We start from the raw sequence: 16,015 nt of genomic DNA, 5'->3' as shown, positions 1-16,015 counted from the left end.
AAGGGTCTGCTCAAGGCCCTGCAGCTCCTGACAAGGAGCCTTTTCTAGTTGTTGGTTTCTCTGGTGCTGCTGGGAGCTGCCTGCAGTTCCCCCTGTGTTTTGTTGTTTTGCACCACTTAGCACAGATGGAGGGGGATGATATTAAAATCACTGATGTGTCTAAGAGAGAGTAGAGAGGGTGGTGCACTGTGCTTCATGTGCAACATAAATGTAGAGCAATACCTTTCTCCAGCTCATTTATTCTATTGGTTTAGAGCTCAGATTCACCCAAGTATTGCAAAGGAATTTTGGTTTTACTCATTCCCATACTACAGGCCAAGGGGTTTTTTTTTTTATTCTTTTGGGATTTTTTTTAATGGGGTTTTTTGGGGCATTTATTTTGTTTTGGTTTTGATTTTTGTTTGTTTGTTCGTTTTGAGGGTTTTTTTTAATAAGGAGGAATGCTTATCTCTATTGCACAAAGTTTAATCATTTTAGATTTCAACAAACTTTAAAATAGCACAAGATAAAATCATATATTTACTCCCAGACCTTTCCAAGTTTCTGGTCACAGGATTGGGAAGACAGAGTTCCTTGTCATCACACTGAGTGCTCATTTCAAGAGCAGGTCAAAATAGGGTCTGGACACAGACAGGCCCAGAGGAAATGGTCTCAAGTTGCACCAAAGGAGGTTTAGATCAGATATTAAGAAAAATTTCTGCTCTGAAAGGGTGATCAGACATTGGAACAGGCTGCCCAGGGGAGGGTTGGAATCACCATCCCTGAAAATGTTGGAAAAAATGTGTTGGATGTGGTACTTGGGAATATGGTTTAGGGGAGAACATGGTGGGTTAATGGTTGGACTTGATGATATTAGAAGTGTTTTAATGTTTTCCTTGTTTGAACATGTGCTTACTTATTCACTCCTCTTTCTGAGCTAACACAAAAGTTTTTTGCATCTCCCTAAGCTTCCTAGAAATGCTTATTCCTACCCATTTTCAAAGGTCATTGATATCCACAAATGGTAAAACCTGTAGTGGCCACCCTCTGCTGCTAAACAAAAGGCTGGAAAAATGTATTTTTAATAAGTTTATTTGTCCATGTGCTAGAAATGTGCATAGAGATGTTCTGGAATTTCTTAGACTGACCATTGGAAAATGCAAACTCTATAGGGCTGGCTTTTGTTCTGTCTTGTTTTGTTTTGTTCCTGAGGAAAATGTTCATCATCTTCTTTTGAGAAGGTGTAATTACAAAAATTTTGGGTAATTGTGCTGTAGGTACAAGCATTTTTAATATTCCAGATCATGGTAATGGCAGTACAGTAAAGGGAGTCTTGGCAAACTGTTTCCAGATGGGAAATCCCATGACTTTGTTAGTGAAAATCATCAAAACAAATCACAGGATCATGTGAATGTTTAAGTATTCAGAGCAGAGAAATAAAGCTATTTTGTTTGTGGTCATCTAGAAAAACACTTTTTATTTGAAGTTCTTTATACTGAGTATACCTTATTTAATTTTTTTATTATAAGTATTAATTTAGACAGTCCACTATATGTGAGGAGTGACTTGAAATGAGAAAATTCTGCCTTGCAGCACTTCCCTTCAGGCAGAAAGTTTTCTCTTTTCTTTCTGATACCCATTCCCTGACTTTCAGTCAAATCTGGGTGCACATTGCAGCCATGGGATAAAACCTCTTGTCTGTTTGAGGGAGAGCTCATTGAGGTCTCTCACTGAACTTCTTAGTGGTGAAAAGTAACTTGTGACTTCTTACAGGAGTTCACTGGAACTTGTGCTCTGAGATTCCTCAGGATTGTTTGGTATCTGGGGATCTTGCAGGCCTGGGCAGCCTGGAATTATCCAGTTCCATCCCCCTGTCATGGGCAGGGACACCTTCCACTGTCCCCCCAAAATCCAGCCTGGCCTTGGGCACTTCAAAGGATGGAGACCCACAGCCTCACAGGGACACCCCACCTGCATTTCAGCTGTGAACTGGGAAGATTTTAATTAATTTTCAGATCTTAATTGATGGTGAAACATCACTTGACTTTGGTCGCTCAACTTTAATTATTCCTGTACAAATATTTTAAAATTATTTTTCAATAAAAGGAGGCCATGTAACTTCTAAAAATTAAAGAGATGCTTTGATTTTTATTTCTTTTCCTTGCCACTCCCCAAGAAGGCTGTGAATGCTGTTATGTCTGGCACTGTGGCATGCTGCAGATAAGCTGGAGGCAGTATTGCTGCAATTAATATCATTAAGATACAAGGTCCCAGTGGAGCCTGTGCTACTGCTGGCTTTGCACTGACTGACTCTCCATCCTAGGGGAATTCAGCAGAACTTTATCTTAGAATTAAGTGTGAATTCCCATGATTGATCATTCCAGTTCCTTTTTTATTTAGCTTCTTTATTTTGTTTCAGATACAAGCATTAAAATGTATGGACCCCCTAATATGAATGACAGAACCCAATATATTCTAGAAATATGCTTTTGAAATTACCTTCCTGTCCACTTGCTGGTTAGATTTTGCATAAAATTAGGAAAAAAAATGGTATGTAGGTGATACTTAGTTTTACTGAATAAGTAAAATATTAATTGCACCATTAGATTTTTAATTATCACTTGTCAGATTCTCCTGATTCCACCAGCTGTTTACCTAGGTTATCTCTTGTGGATTTAGGGATTACTCCTCCCCCTGGCCCTTGCACAAGATACACGTTTTCCTGGTGGTTTTTCAAAGACTCTGGACCAGTAAGGAACCAACTCCTTCTCCTTTTTTTATTTTGAAATAAAAACTGCAGTGCTTAAATGTTAAACTATTTGTTCTGAGCCAATTGCACATCCAAAAATCACAGCCATCTGTATGGAAAAATCAAATTCACTTTTAATATTTCTTTTTAGTGCTAATAATTATTGTAGTTATTTGGAAATATCATTACACAGTTTTGGAAGGGATTTGGTGGGAAACAGCAGCAAGAAATGTGGCCAGGGAAAAAAATTGTTAAGCAGTGAGAGGTTGTACAGAGCAAAAGATGCCAGATCTAAAGGAGCAGAGTAGATTTTAGGCACCAAAAGGAAATATTTATTTAGTAAACTCTGCAATCTCATTTCTAGATGTTTTTGGAGCTGCTTTCTGTCTGCCCTTCCCTGCTGGTCTCTGTGTTAGGATTTTGAAAAATCTGGTTCTAGTTTATTTAATGTATTTCTAGTTTTTGTTCTGTTTAGTGTTGTTGTTGGTGGGAATATAGAGTGTTTTGGAAAAACCACTGAACCTTGAACTCCAACTTGAGAGGAGGAGAAAACCATTTTCAAATATTCTGCTTTGAAATATTTGTTAGCTGCTGAGCCTGGCCCCACCCTCCTTTACTGGCCGGGGATCTGCATTTATTTTCTTTTTGGAAATATTTATAGCTGGGCTATACATTGGGGGTTACACAAACAAACAGCACAAGCACAGTGTGTGTATACACATGTTTATTTTCTGTGTGCTCGTGTGCAGGGTTTTTGTAAGTACATGTCACCAAGGGGAAGGTGGAATTTGCCAAGTTTAGGTCAGAACTTGAACTGAACTCACATTATATAGTTTTCTGTCTCCACTGGTGTCTGTGGCCCACTTATGGAAGTTTATGAGTTGGCTGCAGCCTTTGAGAATGAAACCATGTTTTTTCAGCTCCAGCAGTAGACTCGTGCTTTTAAATCCAGACATTTTTGGCTCAGTTCCCCCAGATGTCTGTCCATTTCTGTAAAACTGCTCAAGTGTTTTAATTGTAAATGTACCCCTTGCATGGAACTCAGCCCTAGAAATCTGGCCTTGTTTTGCCTCGAGTCTTTTCTGTTTGTCAGAAACAGCAAAGTTGGGGCAGTGTGGGTTGGGGTTAAAGAATAGAGCTGCAAGCATTTGCAGGACATCTTGTTCTGGTTTTCTGTGTTTCTGTCCCAGTGGAAGGCAGAGCTCTCACCTGCAGCCAGGTGATGTCAACAACAAGAGAGTCTCTGCCCTAAAAAACACATTTTGGCTGAGCTGAGAAAGGCCAACTTCTCCACAATAACCTAAAGGAGCCCTTGGATTCAAGGTGACAAGAGCAAGAAAAGCTCTGGAGGAGGAACTCTCATTTCTAATACATGGAGAATAATTTGCCCAAAAATTTGGATAATTTGAATACCTGTTGATGGTCCTGCTTATTCCTGAAAGGATTGTAATCATTAGCTCTAAAACCTGTCTACTTTCAACATTATAAGCCATTGAATCCAGAAACATTCAATAGCCAGGATGCACAATGTAGCTAAATTGTGACTCTGAACTGGAAATGCTAAATATCATTATAATTAGTAGCATGACTGACATTGCAGTGTAATTTCTTTTTTCAGCTAAGCCTTTAGAATTACTTATATCAAAATATGGATGTTTCTTATCAGTATGTGTTAGCCCAGCAAGCCTGGAATAATTTTGATTTGGCCAAAAATGCCACTTCTTGGCTTGCTGTGCTTGGGAACTCACCTGTACAACCACATATGAAAGTGAGTGGATTTCAGTGTGGCACCACACAAACCCATGGAGACATGGCCAGGACACATACTGGTCCAAAATGGACCTCACAGGTAAAAAGAGACCTTCAAGAGAATCCAGTTCCACCCCCTGCCATGGGCAGGGAACCTTCCACTATCCCAGGTTCCTCCAAGCTGTCCTATCCTCCAGACAGGAGAGGCTGAGAGAGGAGAAAAGAGAGGACTGAAGTGAAGATCAGAGAGGCTGACAGGCTGAGAGCTGGGGATGTTCAGCCTGGAGAAGACTCCAGGGAGACCTTAAAGGCCCTTCCAGTGTCTAAAGGGGCACCAGGAGAGCTGGAGAGGGACTTTGGACAAAGGATGGAGTGACAGGACAGGGAACAATGGCTTCAAACTGACAGAGGGTTGGGTTAGGTGAGATCTTAGAAAAAAAATTCTTCCTAGTGAAGCTCTGGCACAGAGTGCCCAGAGATGCTGTGGCTGCCCCATCCATGCAGGTGTTTCAGGACAGGCTGAATGGAGCTTGGAGCAACCTGGGATGGTAGAAAATGTCCCTGCCCATAGCAGGGGGTGAAACTGGATTATCTTGAAGGTCCCTTCCAACCCAAACCATTCTGTGACTCTATAAAATATTTCTACTGCCAGTGGTTCTGTTACCTTTGAGCCTGTAGACATTCATTCTTCTACTTTGCTTTAGCCATTAGTGTAAAGAACTTCTGACAACTCTCTTTCCCTTCTAATGGTCTTTGTAACTGTATGCCAGATGGAAATCTTTTTATGTAGGGAAAAAGCAAAATGGGGAATGACAGAAAAAAAAGGCACCTTCAGTGAAGATTTTAAGATGCTGAGTTAGATCTGCAGGTGCTGTGCTATCCCAGTGCTCAGAGCAATTGAGCTAATGCCATCTGGAGGAAGTTATTTGTTGGGACAGGACAGTGTTTGAAACTTTGAAGTCAGGAATAAACAAAGAAAAAGCAGCTGGATTCTGGCAGAAGAAACAGGCCATTCCTATCAGCCCTTGCTATTAAAGGAATGAGAGCACTGCACTGGAGTTGTTTTTACAGTCTTGGGAGTTTATTCTTGCTCTTGAAGAGAGCTGCTTCAGTTGGGGAATAGAGGGAGGATTGTTTTGAAATTTTAGGAAGCAATGGGTTGGTAATTACAGTAATTATGGTTCTGGTTTTATACTGAAAAATAACCTGGGTCCTGATCCTTCAGACCCTCCCTATTTATTGACTTGATGGGGAGAGATGATTTACAAGAGCATGGACTGACAGGGCAAGGGGGAATGGCTTCAAAATGAAAGAGAGCAGGTTTAGATTAGATATTGGAAAAAAATCTGGACTGTGAGGGTGGTGGGACACTGGCACAGGGTGCCCAGAGCAGCTGTGGCTGCCCCATCCCTTGCAGTGTTCCAGGCCAGGTTGGATATTGAGGCTTGGGCCAGCCTGGGATAGTGGAAGGTGTCCCTGCCCTTGGCAGGGGCTGGAACTGGGTTGTCTTTAAGGTCCCTTCCAACCCAAACCATTTTGTGATTCCATGATTGCAATTTCACTTGAAAGATATGGCTCTCTTTCATCCCCAGATAGATTTAAAATAGTTTTATTTCATATATGGACACCCAGGCAGAGGAGTTAAAGCACATGGTTTTCATTTGGCTTAGAAGTCAGACTTGTTTAGTATTTTTATTTTGCCAAATAGAAAAATTCAAAAAGAAATATTTTAAACATTTTTCTTTGTTCTTACTGTTGCTATATGGTGTGAGCAACCAAAGCTCCCTTCAGTGTGGTTAATTCCTTTTTCCTTTGGCACACATTCATGACACCCTTTGTGTATGGCATATTCTGAGTGTGACAGTACCTCTTAGAGAAAAACTCCCTTCACAGGTCACTGGATGGTTGACACACCATTAGTTTTTATGCTCCTGTTAAACAAAGGTCTGGAAATTAAATACTGTACATGAATTTGTTACAGAGTGCCAAGAACAGGAAAAAATCTCTGATCTGAAATGTGACCTTTTCCATCAATGGGTCACCAAGATGTTTTCAGTCACTGATGAGTTTCTACCAGCCAAGAACTCTCTTACCAAGAGTGTCAGTTTTCACAGTTCATAGGAATTTATTCTATTAGAATAGTGAATTTGGAAAACTGGAGGTCACCTAAGGTCACATGCTCCATTTATTGGATTTTAACAAGGAAAATTTTTATAAATACATCTAACTACATGATTGCAAAATTGTACTGAGTATTCCCAGAGCCTCTAAAAAAGGAGGGGTGGGTGGGGGGGAAGCCATGAAGATTCCCTGCCTGCTTGCCCTCTTGTGCTTTGTAAAGGAAAAAAAAAATCATTTCCATTTTTATGGTGTATCAAAAGATTTTAACCATTCTGGTAAGGAACTCAGTGTTAAAGAGGAAACCATCCTAATATTGGTTATGAGCTGCTCTCTGATGAGGGGAAGACATAAAATGGAATATCACATTATTAAAGAAGGAGTAGAGCAGGGGCTGTACAAGGATTTAAAGCAGTCTGCCTCTATTTGTGTCTTTATTCCCAAACCCCTCCCTGGATGTGTATATAAAGTGTTTTATGCACTGGGTGTGCACAAGGTTGCACTCAGCAAAAGGTAATAATGATAAAACACATGTGAGAGTAACTTGGTAGTTGTATTTTTGGGGCCAGTGCAGTTTCAGGACCAGCAGCTTTCTATCCTGGGAAGTTACAGCCATGGAGCAGAATCCCCCATTTAGCTGAAATATGAGATCCACAGTTTTTTTTCACAGTTAAAATGCTGAAAATCCACGTTCTGTATTTTCTGTGTGAATTTAACAAAGTCAGAGACTTCAGATTTCTGCCTTTAAAAAAGGGCAGTGTTGACTTTGGGTATTTTTAAGTTAAAGATATTTTGATAGCTCGGGAATGGGTAAATTTTCTGTTGAGCAAGTAGATGGAATTACTATTTTTATTTTTTCTGTCTTTTATCACTTTATAACTATTGTAAAATTGGTCTGTAGTATATCTGTAAAATATATTAGAGTATGTGTTAGAGGAATGCAGACTAATATGATACTTTCTTTTAGCACTCCCAGAATCAAAGACTTGAGAAGTTCTGACAGAGCCTTGGGATAAGGGAATATTACTTTCTTTTTTCCTTTCATTTTTTCTTTTTTCCTTTTTCCCCCCCTTTTTTTAACAAACCTGAAAACAGCTGTTGAAACAATGACATCATGGAATGTGACATGACTGTGGAAATTATTAAGAAAGTCAAGCTTTGAAAGCATCAAACTACATCTAGTGTTGGAGGGGGGCTTTAGTAGAGGATGATTTGCCAGGTTTCCTTGGGCATTGCACAGTCAGGTCTTCACTGTGTCATTTTCATGTCTGACCAAACAAACCCTTGGCTTTTCTTCTCAGCAGCCTTTTTGTATCACACAAACTCAGCTGCAGACTGGAATCCCAAAATCCCAGAATGGTTTGGGTTGGAAGGGACTTTAAAGCTCATCTTTAAGGCTCATTCCAAGCCCCTGCCAAGGACTGGGTCACCTTCCACTATCCCAGAGTGCTCCAAGCCCCATCCAACCTGGCCTGGAACAGTTCCAGGGATTCAGGGGCAGCCACAGCTTCTCTGGGCACCCTGTGCCAGAGCCTGCTCACCCTCACAGCCAGGAATTCCTTCCCCATATCCCATCTAAGTCTGCCCTTAGTAAGTTTAAAGCCATTCCCCCATGTTCCATCATTCCATCCCCTTGTGGAAAATCCTTTCCAGCTCTCTTCCACTTAGGTACTGGAAAGCTGCTCTAAGATCTCCCCAAATCCTTTTCCTCTCCAGGTGATGTGCTGATTCCCTGAGGACACAAAAACTGCTCTTGTGCTCCTGCTGCCTTCCTGAACAGCAAGAGGCTGTGCTGGCTCAGTCACTGCCTGTCCTGCCTTTACTGTCTTGGGCCTCACTCCTGCTTGATTTCCCAGGCTGTTGGCTGCTGTTCTAGCAGGAAAAACACCCATGGAATTTCATTTTAGCAGTGGGGTTTTGTTTTAATTAGCCATTCGAAGCGTGCTTTGCTGCCAGTCAGATGAATGCAGATGACTGCTTCAGTGACATAGTAGATAATTAACTGGGCTGAAAGAAAGCCTTTTTTAAAACTTTTTTGTTTTATTGGGAAAACAGTGTTTTAATTACCTAGTCTGCCACAGAGGAAGGGAGAATTGTTACAGCTTATTGGAATAAGAACAAGCTCCAAGACTTTGCTGTTGTACATGGACTTAGATATGTTTGTTTTGCTTGTAGCTGCTGCACTTAAATGCCCCCAGGACAACTGAAATCTCAAAATGCTCTTGCTGCAGTTGAGTGCCAGTGCCATTTCTCCTGAGTTCCTTAATTCTTTGTTTCTACCTTAATCCATGACTTCCTCTCCTCGCTCCATGAATTGATTCATCTGGTCTCCTTCCTTTGGCTAAATACATTAATTTTTGCCCATGGCTTTTCTATGGATCCCATTCCAATGCTGTGGAAAACACCAGAAACACCAGTACACATATTTGAAATTATTCTGGGCCTGCTGAAAATTATAGATCCATGTGTGTGTGTGTGGTGGGTGTATGTAAATACAACCCAGTGTATCTATAGAACTCAAGTCCTTCCAGTACTTAAAGGGCATCCAGAATCTGGAAAGGGACTTCATACAAGGGCAAGGACTGACAGAACAAAGGGGAATGGCTTGAAACTAGCAGAGAGTAAGGTTAAATTGGAGATTCTTCCCTGTGAGGGTGGTGAGGCCCTGGCACAGGGTGCCCAGAGGAGCTGTGGCTGCCCCATCCCTGGCTGTGTTCCAGGCCAGGTGGGATGGGGCCTGGAGCAACCTGGGATAGTGAAAGGTGTCCCTGCCATGGCAGGGGCTTGGAATGAGATGGTCTTGAAGGTCCTTTAACCCAAACCCTCCTGTGATCCTGTATCTGACAGAAATTCATCCCTTTGTTCCCTGGTAAGGAGAGTTCTGCTGGCTAAAGCAGCACCCTCTGAAGTGCCTCAGAACTGTGGGCATCAGGGCTGTCTGTGTACCTGCATTTCCATGGAAAATGGAAAAATGGAGATGATTTCAGCAGAGTTCAGTCATTTGTCACAGACAGCAAATAATGACTTCAGTTTTCCTTCCCCTTTTTTTTTTTTTTTTTTTAGGAGATGCTGCCCCTCATCTGAACCCTCATCTTTCTGCAGCAGGGGTGTCAGTGCAGCTGCCTGGCATGAGAACAGCTAATGAAACACAGAGTCTGAGCAGTGCACGTGGAGATTCAGATTCTTCAGGGACAGACACATTTTAAAGCTCAGGGCTGTTTATGGCAGTCTCTGTCTGAAGATGTTGTCACTGGTACGTTTGTCTGTCTAGTGTGATAGTCTGGCTGTTCCATCAAAATAAAAGTCTTTCAGTACTGTTCATTTTCTACTATTTTTTCTTACAATTTTGTTATTATTTTAAATGATTCTGTCTGTGAATATATCAATTATTTTTAAGCAAATAAAATTCATTTTTTTCCAGAATTGTCGTGAGTTTAAGTCAATAAAGACCTTTTAAATATTTATTATTATAAGTGAATGTGGAAGTGGTTGGTGTTAAAATCCACTGCAGAAGTGTGTCTTACTTATGAAAAACCTCTTGGCTCAATATCACATCAGTAGTGTCAAAATGTTGAGCCAAAGAGAAATGCATTTGGAACCAAAGTCTGCAAGAGAAATTTCTCTTTCTAGGTATCATCAGAGGTTGTTCAACCTTAGAAGACCACTATGACAAGCCAGTAAAACTGTGTGTGAAAAAGACCTCTAGAATTTGTATTATTATGAAGAATTTATTTTTTTAGACTTACAAGAATTTCTCAGCATTTCATGTTTGTTTCCCTAAAGATTTTTCCCCGTCTTGAAGCCTGTGTATAAGAGATTGTATAAGTAAGGCTGTTTCTTTACACTTTTAATATAATTTTTTTCTCTTCTCATGAGACAAAAATAATTCCTGCAGTCTCAGCCCTTCAGAATCATGACAATCTCAGCTGGGAATGCCACAGTAATGGTTAACAGCAGGAGTGCATGGACACAGTGCCACTCTCCCAGGGACTGCTCCACCTTTGTGGAGCCTCTGTCAGGACAAGGTGGTTGATCCAGGGGGAAGGTGGGATCACCTGTCCCAAACAGCGTCCAAGAAAAATGAAAAACAGGAATTCAGATTATGTTCCAGTAGAAAAACTGGGAAAGAGGCTGTTTTCTAAGCAAGGCAAACAAAGCTTTTGCTCTGTTCCTCATCACTTAGGAGAGGCATTTAGTTGTTGCAAATACTCAGAACTGTGAGCAGTTCCCATTACTCTTATTTCCTGGAGCCTGCACTGATTTCCTCTCTCCTTAACAGAGAAATATTAGAAGTTCCTTTTGGCTTTGTGTTGATCTCACTGACCACAAGGTTCAGTTAATTTGCTGCAGCACCTGCAGGCTAAATGGAAAAAGAGAGAGAGCTTCAGCCTCCAAGGTCAGCAACATCCCCAGGATTCAGCTTTCAAGGGTGTCTCTTATGCACTTTGCAGAGTTGTGCCTGTCTGTTGTGAGAGACACAAACAGCAGATTTGGGTGGGGGTAAAAGAGGTTCAGGCTTTGTGCAGAATGCATCACTTTAAAAAAAAAAGGAAAAGCACAAATGAGAGCTACAGAGCCATGGAATGGTTGAGATTGGAAGGAATCTTAAAGACCATCTTGTTCTACCCCCTGCCATGGGCAGGGACACTTTCCACTATCCCAGAGTGCTCCAAGCCCCATCCAACCTGGCCTGGAACAGTTCCAGGGATCCAGGAGCAGCCACAGCTTCTCTGGGCACCCTGTGCCAGGGCCTCACACCCTCACAGGGAAGAATTTCTTCCTAAAATCCAGTCTAGGGGATGGCATCTCTGGGAGCTGGGTTCCAGCACGTGATGCCACAACCCTGGCACCAGCAGGGAGCTGCTTCTCAGCGTTCTGCTGCTGTGATGAGGATCTGCACAGCTCTGCTCCTTGCTGATCTCTGTGGAACTGCACTTTAAATCCCACTATTGACCCAATCAATGCTTTCCATAAACAACAGCTTCTCTGGGGAGGATGGAAATGTTCTTTTACTCTGCAGTACAAGTTGGTACAAGAAGTGATTGCACTAAAACAAGGGAGAGGATAAGGAAATGCAGTGGAGAGGGCAAGAGCTTCTTAAAAAAGCTTTCCTGCAAGAGCAATCCTTCCTGGAGCTGTGTTCCAAGGGCTCTGTCAGCCCCCTGCATGGCTCAGGGTGCTGATGTATAATTCAGGTCCCCTTTGTTGCAGTGTAAAGAGCAGTTGAGCTGTTCCTGTGCCCAGGGCTGCAAGGCTGGGTCAGGACTGTGCTTTGCTAAACAAAGTGCAGTAATTGAATTGAGAACATGCAGAGAGCTGTCAGATGAGGGATGGGGATGGGATGGGAGGCAGCAGATGGATACACAGGCAAGGAGACTGTTTAGGAAAGGATGAGGCAGCCCAACCAGTGGGAGAGGCCATCAGCTCATAATCCCAGGAAAATTACTGCTTGGGGTTTTATTGTCTGCAATGCTGAGCATCTCACATTTTGTTCCAATTATCTTCTCTTGCAATTAATCAAAGGTGTTGTCATTGTCATTGACAGAACTGTGGAAAGACTTTGAGGAAAATATATCAGGAAAAGCCCAGTGAATACCATTTTCAGTCAGTTTTTAAAAGTCCCCACAGGGCTGTGTTCTCTCCCAGCTTGTCGTGACTGACTGATCTTTTTGGAAGCTTCTGGGTTCCTGGCACTGAGCTTCAAAGATGTGCTGCTGGTGGGGATTACACCATGGATGGCACTGGGATCTGCTAATCCTTCATCCCCACTGCAACCTCTGCTGCTCCTCTTCAAAGAGCATTTTGGAGAGGTGAAAGAAGTGCAAACTCTTGGCTTTTCCTTCCTCCAGGCTTCCCCAAAACAATGTCCTGCCACATAAACATAAGGGAACCTCTGTAAATCTGGCACTCCGTGCATGGATCATATTACAATTCTTTATATTCCTAGGAAAAGCCAGGGGGAGAAGGGAGGGTTGCTTTAGTTTTTATCTGTCTCCATTTTGACTTTGAATGGAAAAAAAAAAAAACAAAACCCCTAAATGTATCTTCTAGAAATTTATCTATTTCTTACTTTTGGATTCAGTTTTGTATTTCAGGTTCCTGTAAGCAGTTTTCCAGGGTTGGAAATGGTAAGCACATGTTCTGTGAGCACAGCCAAGCCTTGATAAGGAATTTTTCTGTCTGCATCTCCAAGTTCCATTTTGTTTCTACAGCTTTTATGATTGAAAATGCACATTTCTCATGGGCACTCACGGAACTGAAACAGCATGATTTGCAAGCTTGCTAAATGGATTCCTTCCAAGCCACTCATTGGGGTATGTCATCAAAGCTTAACAGCATCAAATAGAATTCCATCCAGGAAAAGTATTAAAACCCCACCTCTGTACAGCTCTATTTTTCAGTTAAATCTCAGCAGCAGAGAGGTGAGGGGGTAGGAAGGGTGTTATTGGATTTCAGGGTTGTAGCATGGAAACCAAACCCCTGGCTTTATTTTTTGGTTTGATTGAATTCCTGGTGAAGTTTGCTCATGCCTTACTTTGGGAAAGCTCTGGAACGAGGCTGTTTGCTCATGGATTGGACTGGCAGTGCTAGGAAAGCACGAAACTGAAATGTCAGAAGCTTTTATATTTGCAGAGAATCTTTTTCTGACTTTGATGAGGAAAATCTGACATTTTGGAAGTGAGGTGCTCAAGAATCCATGGGGGTTTTTTTCCCCTTTCCTCCTCTTCCTGAAGATAAAAGGGAGCTGCTGTATGGTGAGAGTGGCAGGACATGAGATTCCTGGCACAGGGGGAGATCCCAGCTCCCAGGCCAGCCCTGGCTCTGGGACAGGCCTCCAGCTGGTGTCACCCTCCCCTGCTCAGCTTAGCTGGGTTTTCAATATCAGAAGCAAAAAATTTCATGTGCACACTTCCATCTTATCTGAATTGTGGGAAATTGGATAAAAGTGAGGTTTTTGTTATTCCTGTTTGTAGCTCAGAGATGGAAGTTGTCAAAATTAGCTGCTAAAAACATGAGCTGACCTTCCCAGGTGTTTTCTGAATTGCTGCAGGATAACATTTCTGTCCTGATGGAGGAAAGATGTGTGTGCCAACCTCCTCCCAGTGGATTAAGCACTCAGATGTGTAAAATGACACATGTGCAAAAATTCTGTTGGATTCCAGTCTGAAATGCAGCCACAGAAGAGCTGGAACCCTGCAACTGTTTAACAGCTCACTGTGAACACTTGGCACAAGCACTGGGGGCAGGATTGCATCCTGTGGGATTGTTACAACAGGGGAAATCCATCCTTGCCAGAGGTGTCCCAGTGGTGTTTTGTGGGTGGAACTGAAAGTTTCTCTATAAGCACTGAGATATTTGCCTGCCTGGCAAGATTGTTCCTATGGAGATCTCTTTTTTATTCCCCTTTTTCTGCTGTACTCCTGATTTAGATGCATGTCTTTCATAAGTTACCTCAAAATATTCATTATTTTGATTGTGTGGTGATGTCTCCCCCAACCCTGCAGGACTTGGATGGGATTTTGGTTTTTTTGCTCTTGTCAATGTGGCCAGATCCCTTATCCAAATCTCAATGTTGTGGCATCCTTGAGCCAGGTCAGGGAACTGCAACAAAAGGTTTTTCCAGAAATCCCAAATAAAATTATGGAAATCTCAGTGTGCTGGTGTGGCCAGCTGAGCAGAGGCCAGAATAAGGGCTGGGCTTTGTTCCTGTGATGGCAAGAACACAAACCCACAGCCCTGTAGCCATGTCTGCAGCTTTTGTTTTGTTTTGGGTAGAAGGGGAGGCCTGGCTTTGTCTTTTGCTCTCACTCTCTGCCTTGAGAGGTGAGTACAGAAAGGGGATTCTTATAGTTCAGGGGTCATTTTGGTTTTTTATACATTACTTCATATTTAAGTTAAAATAGAGAAGGGAGAGAAAGGTCAAGTAAGAAGTGGAATCAGAAGCCTGTGAGGTGCCTTGATCATGGGGGAGGTAATTCTCACATATTTCCAAGGCAAGAATGAGCCATTTTGGGAAGAGGTGCTTTTTCACCCCCTCTGTAGGATTTACCTGGGACAGAGAATCATTGTCCTTCTGGTCAGACTTCATCCCAAAGGCTCCCAGGCTGGCAGAACCTGCACCAGACTTGTTGAGGACCTTGAAGGGGGATGTGAAGCCCCTGAAATTTCTTGAACTAAAAGCCAGTGGGGCTCTTGCCCCTGGAAAGGCTGTTGCAGATCTAGAGCAGCTCCTAAAAAAGCAGTTGGGAAGAAGAGATACAAAAATCACTCACGTGAAGAGCTGAGCAGGTGCTGAGCAAAGAACTTTACTAAACCCCAAAAACCTGAAACCAGCTGGGAAGCAGCAATCCTGCTGATGAGCTGGAATCATCACCAGCTTCCAGGAGGGAGGTCTGGGAGGAAGTCAGTGAACTCCCAGCAGTGCCAGTCTTCATCCTGCCTGCCCTGGGCAGACAAGGCAGCAGCTTGGACTCTTCAGAACACTCTCAGCTCTCTTCTCTCCTGGCAGGGGTGCCCAGCCCTGCAAATTAGGGTTGCTGACACTTCCTATTGCCTTGGCCTGGCTGCAGGCAGGGATGCACTGGGGTCTTCTAGAGGTCTCAGCACTCCAATTTGTTGCTGTCAGATGAAAAGTCACCCCTGGTTGGTGCCTGTTCCTTACAGCAGGTGCAGTTGTACTTCCCTGCAGCCTGTTATCACCTAGAGAGCTGAGTGTTTGATCACCATGGAAAAATCTTGCCACTGAAATGAGGACTTAGAGCTTATTTTTAATGGGTTTTGGGAGGTGCTTCTTGCAGTGATGGGGGATTTGGCTGGGTGAGTGGCATCCTGTCATTTTTTTTTCTCCTCCCTTCCTTTTATCCTGACAGTCTGGGAAATCACTGCTCCAGTGTGATGTGCCCTTGGCCAAGGGCATTCAGCATCCTGCATGTGACACAGACACCAGAATCACATCCTCCCTGTCTCCTTCCCTGCTGTGCTCCCTTCATCAGCACCTGTGGCACAGCAGCAGTGTCACCCTGGCTGTGACACCCAGGGACTGCTTCAGGAGCACTCAGGGCTGCTCATGCTGGGTGTTTAAAGCAGCTTCCAGCAGCACCGTGCCAGGGCCTGGAGACTCAGGGATTCCTCTGCCCTTAAGCTCTGCAGCTCAAGGCTCAGGGGGATTTCCTGTGCTGGGGCTGCTGAGCTGTTGCCTCTTTGTGCAGCTGATTTTGAGTCACAGAATTCAAAAGGTTCTAATGTAGGGACACCTTTCACTAGCCCAGGTAGCTGCCAGCCCCATCCAGCCTGGCCTTTTGCTTTGTTTTATTTCCCCAGATCAATTAACTGAACTCATCTTTGCCATAAGGGTTTTCTTTTTAAAAGCAGTTGCATTCTTGCCTCCTCTAACTGTGGTAAGGATGTTTTCCAGGGTGT

The 16,015-nt window shown here is 42.9% G+C and overlaps 1 protein-coding gene across 3 annotated transcripts in view; it reads left to right on the top strand.

The window, feature by feature from the left end:
• KIAA0586 (KIAA0586 ortholog) overlaps nucleotides 1-10,057 on the top strand; it is a 69,846-nt gene extending 59,789 nt beyond the window's left edge. For 2 of the 3 annotated variants that reach the window (XM_050975634.1, XM_050975633.1), the window contains exon 31: nucleotides 9,659-10,057. In XM_050975634.1, the coding sequence (XP_050831591.1) occupies nucleotides 9,659-9,801 (143 nt within the window). In that variant the 3' untranslated portion in view covers nucleotides 9,802-10,057. The remainder of the gene's footprint in view (nucleotides 1-9,658) is intronic. The other variant, XM_050975635.1, reaches the window with a different exon arrangement.
• The last annotated feature ends 5,958 nt before the right edge of the window (nucleotides 10,058-16,015 follow it).

Source organism: Serinus canaria, chromosome 5 (genome assembly GCF_022539315.1).
Source record: "Serinus canaria isolate serCan28SL12 chromosome 5, serCan2020, whole genome shotgun sequence".
Lineage (NCBI taxonomy): Eukaryota > Metazoa > Chordata > Aves > Passeriformes > Fringillidae > Serinus > Serinus canaria.
Note: the sequence above shows the minus strand (reverse complement) of the source record. Positions and strands in the feature narration are given on the sequence as shown.